Source organism: Sus scrofa, chromosome 7 (assembly GCF_054392235.1).
Source record: "Sus scrofa isolate SSC_HxYL_T2T_F1_AM1 chromosome 7, Sscrofa_HxYL_maternal_Yorkshire_Landrace_v2.0, whole genome shotgun sequence".
NCBI classification, from domain to species: domain Eukaryota; kingdom Metazoa; phylum Chordata; class Mammalia; order Artiodactyla; family Suidae; genus Sus; species Sus scrofa.
In genome coordinates, this window is record NC_139389.1 from 59,534,737 (window position 1) to 59,546,877 (window position 12,141).

The 12,141-nt window shown below is 39.1% G+C and overlaps 1 protein-coding gene across 2 annotated transcripts in view; it reads right to left on the minus strand.

Annotated features, from left to right (window-relative positions):
• EFL1 (elongation factor like GTPase 1) overlaps positions 1 to 12,141 on the minus strand; it is a 137,190-nt gene that overhangs the window by 108,519 nt on the left and 16,530 nt on the right. For both annotated transcript variants that reach the window (XR_014810384.1, XM_021098870.2), the window contains exons 5-7: positions 11,240 to 11,373; positions 9,012 to 9,149; positions 7,027 to 7,241 (exon numbers count right to left, since the gene is read on the minus strand). Coding sequence is in view for 1 of the 2 variants with exons in the window: in XM_021098870.2 (XP_020954529.2) it covers positions 7,027 to 7,241; positions 9,012 to 9,149; positions 11,240 to 11,373 (487 nt within the window). In the remaining variant the exon portion in view is untranslated. The remainder of the gene's footprint in view (positions 1 to 7,026; positions 7,242 to 9,011; positions 9,150 to 11,239; positions 11,374 to 12,141) is intronic.

The following is a 12,141-nucleotide window of genomic DNA, read 5'->3' on the forward strand; positions in this document are numbered from 1 at the left end:
AGATCCATTATAGAACCCATAGCAGGGAAACAACAGAAGGCAACTACCGTGGCCTGAAGTCCCAAGCGCATTCTCCAACGTAACTTTACCAAGGAGCCCTGTTCTTTACAGTAGTGCTTGCTGGGGCCTCCATGAATACAGCCAACATTTTGATCACCATATTGGCAACCTGGGTTTATTCTTAGACAGTTAAAAACTGGAGATAATGACTGAGTCATTAGTGTATCCCCTTTCAACATATTTTATGCTCTTTGAACTTGAATTAGCTTTTTGCCTGATACAGGACCAATTTTTATATATATCCTTCACTGACACTTTTTAAATTGTGAAAGCTGGGCCACACACTCTTTTGTGTTCAAGGTACACAACGGATTAATGTTAATTGTACCTTTCTAAGACATTACTGCACAAGGACAAAACCCTTAGGAAGGGCTTTTGGCAGTCCCTTCTATTTTTCTTTTTTCTTTTTAGGGCCAAATCTGTGGCATATGGGAGTTCCCAGGCTAGGGGCTGTAGGGGTCGAATCAGAGCTGCAGCTGCCAGCCTAACCAAAGCTACAGCAACGCAGGATTTGAGCCCCATCTGCAACCTGCAGCAACGCCAGATCTTTAACCCACTGAGCAAGGTCAGGGATTGAAAGCCACATCCTCATGGATACTGATCCTTAACTGGCTAAGCCACAACAGGAACTCCCCCACTGTCTCTTCTTTTCCTGTCCCTGTTTTACAGGGTTGGAACTAGATTGTTGCTGCCACCTACCCAAGTCAATGTGTTTCTGCTTTTTCAGAGCAGATTCTCCTGGAGTAACAACTATTAAGAGGACAGATTTAGGCGGTATAGCCACTAGTCAAACTTCTTATTCCTGTCCCTTTACGTGAGAGTTTATAGACCTATCTTCCAAATTCTAAAATGTGTTCATTTCCCACGTTTTTGTGACACATGAAGTTGCCAACCTTCCCTGTACACTAACATTTTAGAGGAAAATTGGGAAGGGTCTCCAGTGCTTTCATTTCTACCACCCTCTTCTCATAAATTAACTCATTAACTTGTTGAGAACAGGCACTAACAAATTCCCAAAGATGACCTGGTCTAATACAGAGGAATTCATTTATTGACTGATTGCAAAAATGTCCAAAGTTGTGAGGGATACCGAAGCTACCCTCATTCCAATCATGCAAGCCTTTCTCCATTCCTTCTTTCACTATAAACTTTCCCCAATTTGTGAGACTTAAATTAAAATTCTCATAATTCAGTTATTTAAGAAAATCATTACAAGAAAAGGACAAGCCCCCCACCTTGTGGCGCACTAGCAAAACGCTTACAAATTAGGGTATCGATAGGTCTGACCCTGTCATTAAGACTGAATGAATCACTGTACTTCTTAGCTCAAAAAGGAGTTGTGACTCAGTAGGTTAAGAACCCAACACAGTGTCTGTGATGATGCAGGTTCAATCCCTGGCTTCACGCATGGGTTAAGGATCTATCATTACTATAAGCTGCAGAGTAGATCATAGATGCAGCTCGGATCTGTTGTTGCTATGGCTGTGAAGGAGACTCCAGCTGCAGCTCTGATTCAACCCCTAGCCCAGGAACTTTCATATGCTGCTTAGAAATCATCATAGTCCAATATTCTTATTTTTCAGATGAGGAAACTGAGGCCCAGCAAGGTGATATTAGTAAGTCATCAACCACACATGAAAAGTTCACATTTTCAGCAGGTTTGTAATGTCCATTTTCATTATATATCCATCATCTGAATTTAATTAAGTCCAGTATGAACTTTATAGGCATCAAGTAAACCAAAATATCTATAATTTATTACAAACTAACACAGAGGAATTATAGCACTATACTGCCCAAGGCAAAATGTGCTCAGTCAAAAGGAAGTTGAAGAGCAAGTTCCTGTAAAAAGGAGGACAAGGAACAGCCAAGGTTGGTTTCACCTGGTGCATTACTTCTGTTGCGATCATCCCTGTAAATTATATGTAAGGTTAAATAAGCCCACAACTAAAGTCAATTTCATTATATGCCCACAGCTGTTTATCCACGCTGAAGACGTTTTTCTCAAAGTAAAACTCCTTTGAATTTTGTGATTCCACAAGTCAGTAATGATTGTGGTTAGAAATGTAATCAATTACCAACCACATTCGAAAACTGGGCTCACCATTACTTGGTCTGAGCATGTACATATCCAGAGGGGGAATTAGAAAAAACAAGAGTCCCTATCCTCATAGTGAGGATCCCACAGAAGCACTATGGTAAGAAAGCATGAACTTCAGTGTCAGGCAGACTTTATCAGCTCTGCCACTCAGTGGCTGAGTGATTGTTTAACAAACTGATCAACGTCTTTGAACCTGGAATAATAAATACTAATATCTATTTAAAAGGACTATTCCAGAAATTCAATGAAATAATTTAGAGTGACTAGCTCAATGGCTAGCATATGTACATCCTCAATAAAGTTAGTGTCTTTGCATATTAACTTCTGCTAGTGTAGATAATAAAATTTGATGATGTATCTGCTCATATATGCATAAATAACCTATGGATGACACATAAAAAACTGCCCGGACAAACTAGTTTCCTATGGGGAAATGAACTAAAAAAGCTAAGGGGTGGGGTGGGAGACTTTTCATGGTATTCATTTTCGTACCTTCTGAATTTTGTAATTTATTGAAAGAATAAGGTTTAAAAATATAGAGGAGTTCCCACTATGGCTCAGTGGAAATAACCCCGATTAGTATCCATGAGGATGTGGGTTCAATCCCTGGCCTCGCTCAGTGGGTTAAGGCTCCAGTGTTGCCTCGAGCTGCAGTGAAGTTTGCAGACGTGACTTGGATCCCGTGTGGCTGTGGCTGTGATGCAGGCTAGCAGCTATAGCTCCTATTCAACCCCTAACCTGGGAACTTCCAGAGACCACAGGTATTGTCCTAAAAAGCAAAATAAAACAAAAAAAATTATATGTAAAATTGACAAAAAGATGCAAGACTGGCTGAATAGTCAAAAATCAATCAGTGTAATCTATACTAATAGAGGAGAAAAATCACTAGATTATATTCATTGATACATTTGAATGTATTCATTGATACATATATTCACCGAAAAAGCATTTGACAAAATTTGACACCCATTCATAGCAGTAACTCTCAGAAAAAATGGGATGCAGGGGAACTTCCTCAACTTGACAAAGAACATTTAAAAATAACTTAGAGCCAATATTATATCTCTTGGTGAAAGACTGAATGCTTTCCTCCAAAGATCAGGAACAAGGCAAGGAGGTCTACTTTTCCCACTCTTACTCAAGTAGTGCTGGAAGTTCTTGTCAGTGCAATAAGACAAGGAAAAAAAAATGGTAAAGGAAAGGAAGAAATAAATCAATCCCTATTTGCAAGTGACATGACTATCTTGTAGAAAATCCCAAGACATCTACAAAAAACTCTGAGAACTATTAAGTGGGTTTAGGAAGGTCACAGTACACGAGATCAACACATGAAAATCAATTAACTGTATTTCTACCTAGTAGAAATGAATATGTGAACACCAAAATAAAAAATACAATACCATTTATAATTGTTAAAAAAAAAAAGAAAAAGAAAAATTAGGTGCAAACCTAATACAATATGTAACAGGACTTAAATGAAAACTATGAAATGCTGATGAAAGAAATCAAGGAAAATCTAAATAAATGGAGACACATAGAGTGTCCATGGATTAGAACATTCAACATAGTAAAGACATCAATTCTCCTCAAATTGGTATACAAGTTTACCATGCATCTTCTATGAAAATCCTAGCAAAATTTTTTTGCATATACGAAGATTACTATAAAATGTATATGGAAAGGCACAGGCCCTTGAACAGCTAAAACAATTTTGAAACAATCCACCTAATTTCAAGATTTACATAGAGTAATCAAGACTATGTGGTACTGATGGAAAGATACAGAGATCAATGAAACAGACCACAATACACAGAAACAGACCCACATAAAGATGCCCAACTGGGAGTTCCCACTGTAGCACAAAGGGATGGTCAGTGTCTCTGCAGCACTGGGACACAAGTTTCCTGGCCCAGCGCAGTGGGTTAAAGATCTTGCATTGCCATAGCTATGGCACAGGTTGCAACTGTGGCTTGGATCTGATCCCTGGTCCAGGAACTCCATATGCTGTGGTGCAGATGAAAAAGAAAAAAAAAAGAAAAGGAAAAAAGAAAAAAAAAGATGTCCAACTGATTCAAACAAAGGTACAAAAACAATTCAATAGAGGAGGTATAGCCTTTTCAATAAATGGTGATGAAATAAATAACTGTTAGCCACGGCCCAAATATATGAAACTTGACCCAAGCCTTACATCATATGTATAAAACTCAAGATGGATTGCAGACTTAAAAGGAAAAAAGGAAAACCATAAAACTTCTGGAAAAAACATGAAAGAAAATCTTCAGGATCTAGAGCTAATGCAAAGTTCTTAAACTTAACCACAAAAGTATAACTCATAAAGGAAAAATTAAACTGGACCTCCACTCAAAAACTTTGCTTTGTGAAAGATACTTAATAAAGATGAAAAACCAAACTTTAGACTGGTAAAAAAATACTTATACATATGAGACAAAGACTAATATCTAGACTATACAAAAAGTTCTCAAAGCTCAAACAGTAACAAAAATAAAAAATAAAATCAGAAAATGGGCAAAAGACTATATAGCAAAGGAGATAATTAACAAAATGAAACGGCAATCTAAAGAACTGGAGAAAATATCTGCCAATTACATATCTGATAAGGGGTTAATATCCAAAATATGTCAAAAACTCATACAACTCAACAGCCAAACCCCCAAACAACCCAATTTAAAAAAGGGCAGAGGCTCTGAATAGAATTTATCCAAGGAAGACATATAGATGGCCAACAGGTTTATGCAAAGATACTCAACACCACTAATTATCAGGGAAATGTAAGTCAAATGACAACAAGTTACTACCTCACACCTGTTAGAATGACTATCATCAAAAAGACAAATAAGCGTTGGCTAGGATGGGAAGGAAAGGAAACCCCTGTGCACTGTTCATGGAAATGTAAACTGGGTACAACCACTACGGAAAATATGATGGAGGGTCTTCAAAAAATTAAAAATTGAATTACAATATGATTCAGTGAGCCCACTTCTGGCTGTTTATGCAACAAACCCTAAAACACTGATTTGAAAAGATATAGACACATCATCTTCACTGCAGCATTATTTATAATAGCCAAGGGATGAAAACAACTGAAGTGTCCACTGACAGATGAATGGATAAAGATGATGTAGTATATATACACACAATGGACTACTATTCAGCCGTAAAAAAGAATGCAAACTTGCCATTTGCAACAACATGGTGTTGGACAGAGAAAAGATAAAGGCAAATACTGTAAAATCTTGCTCATGTGGAGACTCTTTAAAAAGCAAAACAAAACCAAAAAAACCAAGCAACTTACAGATACAAAGGGAGTGAGTAGAGGACTGGCAAAATGCGTGACCAAACTCAAAAGGCATAAACTTGCAGTTATTAAAAAAAAAGTCATGGAGTATAATGCATAGCATAGTGACTAAAGTTAATAACACCATAATGTATAAATGAAAGTTCCTAAGAGTCAGTCCTAAAAGTCTTCATCACACATATATATAGGTTGTATAACTAGGTATTGTGATGAAATTATCTAGATTTATTGTGGTGATCATTTCACAACATATACAAATATCAAATCATTATGCTGTACACTGCAAACCAATATGTTATATGTCAATTATACCTGAATAAAAACAAAACAAAAACAAAATGGATAAAGGACATGAAGAGATATTTCATCCAAGAGGATATACAGATGACAAATCAGCTCATGAAAAGATGTTCAACATCACAAGCTGTTAGGAAAATGCAAATTCAAACCATAATAACATATCAGTACTCACCTATCAGAATGGCTAAAAAAGGAAAAGAAAAAAAATAATGACAACACCAAATGATGGTGAGGATGTGAAAAAACTGGATCACTCCTACATTGCTGGTAGGGATATAAAATGGTATACACACTCTGGAAAAGGTTGACAGTTTCTTTAAAATCTAAACATACAAGCACCCAATGACTTAACAAATGCACTCCTGGGCATTCATCCCAAAGAAATAAAAACTTACATTCACATAAAAACCTACACACGAATGCTTATAGCAGCTTTACTCATAATAGTCCCAAACTAGAAAAAAAAAAAAAACCCAGAGGTCCTTCAATGAGTAAATGGTTAAGCTGGTTTAACCAGGGTATGGAACACTACTAAGCAATAAAAAGGAACCAACCCATGATACATGTGACAACTTAAGATATGTCTCTAGAGAGTTACGCTGAAAATTCAATCACAAAAAGGTTACATATTGTTCAATTACATTTTTTTTTTTTTTTTTTTTTTTGTCTTTTTAGGGCTGCACCTGCAGCATATGGAAGTTCCCAGGCTAGGGGCTGAATAAGAGCTGCAGCTGCAGGCCTACGCCAGAGCCACAGCAATACCAGGTCCAAGCCATGTCTTCAACCTATACCAAGCCAAGAGCAACGCTGGATCCTTAACCCACTGAGTGAGGCCTGGGATTGAATCCGAGTCCTCATGGATACTAGTTGGATTCGTTTCCACGGTGCCACAATGGGAACTCCTCCTATAACATTCTTGAAATGACAGATTATGGAAATGGAGAATAGTTAGTCTAGTCATTAAGGAGGGGTCGGGAATGGGAGAGAAATGGGTGTGACTGTATTAGCATAACGTGAAAGTTCTCTGTGATGATGGACTATACCAATGTTAACTTCCTGGCTGTGCCATTACAGTTCCGGAAGATGTTCCCCTTGGAGGGTCACTGGGTAAAGGAACAAGACAACTCTACGTGTTCTTTCTTACAACTGTATGTGAATCTTTAACGACCTCAAAATCAAAAGCTTAATTTAAAAAAAGCCAATTGCATAAAAAATCCACAAAGATTTAATCAGATTCGAACAGACTTACCCAAAGCCCCACCCATCTATTGCACTCGTAAACACCACATTTCCCTGATCTGGGGAGAAGTAGAGGTGAGAATCATCTGTGTCCTCCAGGCCAGTGCTCCAGTCATACACCTGCTCTCCTTGCTCAGAATGTGGATTCACTTGGGATTCAGTCACTCTCTCTGCTCTTTCTTCTAGGACTTTAGAAGTAAAAAGAGTTCCTGTGAGTGCATTAATCTAGGAGAGATGGTAAAATGGCAGAATGTCATTCGTATGCTTAGCACACCTGTGACAGGAGACACACTGTCTAAGCCTTGATAAACCTGGAGTCATCGGTCACCCTCTGGGCTCACGTTAGGCACCCATGGATGGAGCTGACATTTATAGCAATCTTTAACTTACAGGTTATCAACCTATTCTTTCTAAACCCAGGAAAACTAAACCACAGATTTTTGAAAGGTCATTTTTGTGAGTGATGCAAACGCTCGTGTTTTCAGTACCAGGGCCTTAGGGTCACCAGAACTCATGGTTTTCAACCTCCACAATTCTAGTTTGTAACCTTCGTCCACTCCCTCCCCTTTTCTCAAATCAGCGATTTGGACTGTTCATCACTCTCTTCAGACCCTCTTCCTGACCTCTAACCCCCAACTGTTTTCACTCCCAAGTGAGTGATCTTATTTTCTACCTCAGAGCCTATTCTTCAGAAAGCGTGCAAGCTCCCCATAATCCACCTACAAGCCCACCTCTGTCTACAAATACTGCTGGCCCTACTTCTTCCACAGCAGGGCTGGAGTGTTTCACCTGCTCTACCTTTATCTTCTCCATCCGTTAGCAAATAAATATTCTCAAGTTGGTCTCATCAATGGTACTCCATTCTTTTGAAGAAGACAGTTCAAACCTCCAGGCATGGCACACAAGGTTCCCCACAATCTAGATCCTAGACTCCTTTCTACGCCCACCTCTTGTCACTGCTTAACACAATCTAAATCTTTTTATTTTTTTTCCTTTTTAGGGCCACATCCATGACATATGGAAGTTTCCAGGCTACGCATAAAACTGGAGCTGCAGCTGCCGGCCTACACTACAGCCACAGCAGCGCCAGATCCAAGACACATTTGCAACCTATGCTGCGGCTTGTGGCAACCCAGATTCATAACCCAGAGAGCGAGGCCAGGGATAGAACCTCACAGACACTATGTCAGGTTCTTAACCCACTGAACCGCAACAGGGACTCTTAATTCTTTAACTATAACAAATAGTTGGCACTTCTTTGAATGAAACAGTGTACTATGCCTTTTTTCCCTGATGTCTTTGTATATCTCATCCTTTCCTATCTTGAAGGCCTTTGCCATAATTCTCTACCTGGCAAATGCTACCTCAGTTCCATCTCAAGGCTTCTATTGTGAGACTGTTCCTAATTCTCCCTTCCCTCTTGACCCAGGCCAGGTGAGGTGGCTCTCATGTACGCTCTCAAATCACACCAGAGTTTATCTCATTGTTCTCCAAATATCTCTTTTAAGTACCTGTCTCCCCTACCACACTGTGAGATCTTTGAAAATAGGCACTCTGACCTGTCTTTATGTTCATAATGCTTAGCACAAAGCAAACATTCAAGAACTCATTTATTCAATATGCAGCTTTGTCAATGTCTACTGAATAAATAAATGGTGACTATTTGGGTAACATTTTATCTAAAGACAGGTAATTAAAAAAAAGCCAGGGTTTCCTAACATTGCTCCACTCTGAAACCAAACTACAAGACTATAAATAAGACATTGTTAAAACCTATTGTCCGAGCTTTATACTCAAGGATGCCTCCTAGAGATGGAGAGGACTCCTGACGTAACACTCATCCTACTGCTTCTGCTGTGGTATGATGACTGCAACACATATGAATCTAAAGAAGTGACTTTTTTAAAACAATGCCTCCTACTCAATTTAGCAACTTCCTTATGACTCTCCTTTGAGCCACAATTTTTTAAAATACTCAAATGGAAGATAAAATACCTGTTCTAAAATATTCTTGAGGTGAGAATAGGCCTCTTGCGGGGTGAATTTCAGTTCCACTATCAAGCGATCTATCTTATTAATCACCAAAACCGGACGGATGTTTTCCAGCCAGGCTTGTCGCAGAACGGCCTGTGTCTGATTAAACAGAAAGGAAAATGTAAAGCTCATCATTTGAAATAATTAAAGCATGTTAGAAAATCCTGATTAATAATCAGCTCATTTCCATACTCCTCTATCGCAACTCAGAGCATGCCAGTCAGACAAAGGTGTTTGCCAGACATTCACGAAGTAGTTATTTACAAAGAAAAAACTACAGATAAGAAAAATCATCCTTGTCTTTCTGGAACTGACAATGTATTTAAGAAGGATGAATAAAATTGGGTAAAAGACAGTGAAGAGTTTTGTGGAATTATACACACACTAACTCACACAAACACAAACAGGCATACATGTTTACTGAATGATTAGAAAACACTCATGTTGCCCAACAGACAGGTCAAAAGACAGAATATTCCCCAGATGTCCTCTGTGTACACCTTCTTGATCCTAAACCCATCTCTCAGAGTTAACTACTATTCTATTCTAAAGTCAGAGCTGTGCATTTTACTTATTTTGTCAGGATACCTAAGACACTATACATGCTAAGGCTGTGCTCTCTAGTTAGGGTACCTGTACCCTTATGGGAAATCAGAGCAGAAGCTACAGAATAATTACTACTTATCTTCTTGGGAATATCAAGTTTTCTCCATTTCTACAAGCAAACCTCATTTTAATGCACTCTGCTTTACTGTGCTTCACAGATGGTACTTTTTTTTTTTTACAAAGGTTTCTGCAACCCTGCATCAAGCAAATCTATCAGTACCTATTTTCCAACAAAATTTGCTTACTTCCTGTCACTATGTTAGATTTTGGCAGTTCCCTCAATACTTCACATTTCTCATTATTAATATATTTGTCATGATCATCTGTGATCTCTGATCTTGATATGATCATCTTGATCAGTGATCATTGATGTTGCTACAATTCAGAAATAGTAAGTATTTTTTAAGCAATAGAGTTTTCTTTCTTTTTTTTTTTTTTGCTTTGCTTTTTAGGGCCACACCTACTGCATATGGAGGTTCCCAGGTCAGGGGTCCAATTAGAGCTATAGCTGCTGGCCTACACCACAGCCACAGCAACATCAGATCGGAGATGTGTCTGCGAACTGTACCACAGCTCACGGCAAGGCCAGATCCTATCCCACGGAGCAAGGCCAGGGATCGAACCCACAACCTCATGGTTCCTAGTTGGATTTGTTTCTGCTGAGTCACAATGGGAACTCCTCGAAATAGAGTATTTTTAAATTAAGGTATGTCCAGTGTTTTTTTAGACATAATGCTATCATACACTTAACAGACTATAGTGTAAACATAACTTTTATATGCACTGGGAAACCAAAACAATTCACATGACTCACTTCACTGCAATATTCACTTTTTTGCCATGGTCCAGAACCAAACCTGGGCTATCTCCAAAGTATGCCTGTAATTTAAGCCTTTTATCATTCTTTTTAAAAAACAATGTAAAAAACCCACAAGGGTATATTAAGAAGTAGGACACAAAGGTGACAACATTCTTAAAGACAAAACAAAGAAAAATTATTTTAAAAACTGAGCTTAGAGATCCACTCTGAGTTTCATGTTGACCAGAGTTTTATGTTTACTCTGGCCTTAGGGATGGACTTTCTGAACTCTGGTGAGAAAGATTAGAAAGTCTAGATTAAGGATGTGGAAGAATAAGAGAGGGAAGGAAGAAGGTGGAGAGAGTATGTGTGGGTAGGAGGAGGCCTAAGTGTAGACTGAGAAGCCAACAGAAGATAATTTCTCATTTAGGGGGAATTAGCTCAGTATCTTGTTATCAATAACCTCTCACAGTTCACAAACTTTTCCACTAGAGTAAAACCTCCAGCTCCTCCTAAACATCTCTCCCATTTTTCCCAAGTCCCTCTCCCGGGGAGTATCCCAGACATGTCAATGTATCTTAACAGTCATTCCAATATCCCTTCAAAACTCAGGTGGTTTAACTCCATGACAGACGGGAACACTACTGAATGTGAAACCTAACACCAGCTTTCTGATCGTCAGTACACGTCTAAAGTGGCACAGAGTCACTGACGGCACAGTAGGTTCCTCCTCTCTCCCCACCTTCTTTAACCAGTTAAATATTTCCCTGTTACAATCCACTACCTGCGGACAGACCCCTTCTACAGCATCCACCACAATGATGCACCCATCACAAATGCGAACGGCCGTCGATACTTCCGAGGAAAAATCCACATGTCCTGGAGAGTCTATCAGATTAATCAGGTACTCCTCATCATCTGAAAGGAAGTGGGAAAAGACATTTTCAGTTGTGCAGGTATACAGAAACTCTTTCTCAGGCAACCTAGAGTGAGAGAGCTTTAATAAATGACTTTAAAAAGTTAAAAAAAAAAAAAAAAAAAGGCAAACGCTCAATCAAGAGCTACCATTTTGATTTAGGAATTCCCAATGATGGAACTATTGATTCTAAGTAACATCTGTAAAAAATGTTAAGTAGACTTAATTATTCAAATAATTACCACTTATTAAGAGCTTACTGTGAGCCAGGCACTGTGCTAAACACTTTGAACGTGCTAATCCACACATCTTTTTTTTTTTTTTGCTATTTCTTGGGCCGCTTCCGCGGCATATGGAGATTCCCAGGCTAGGGGTCAAATCGAAGCTGTAGCCACCAGCCTACGCCAGAGCCACAGCAACGCGGGATCCGAGCCGCGTCTGCAACCTACACCACAGCTCACGGCAACGACGGATCGTTAACACACTGAGCAAGGGCAGGGACCGAACCCGCAACCTCATGGTTCCTAGTCGGAGTCATTAACCACTGAGCCATGACTAATCCACACACCTAATGCCTAAGAGTGAAAGCTGTTCAAAGGGGCCGTGGCAGGAAAAGACACAAAGCAGTTGGCCAACTCCTTCCCTACAACTTCCAAAAAAGCAGTGTGTGAATATACTCTCGGTCAAGATTTAGACTCAATTCTACAAAGATTTAAAGAGCAGTCAGTCACTATGTGCCAAGCAGTGTGCTACGCGCTCTCACAAATACT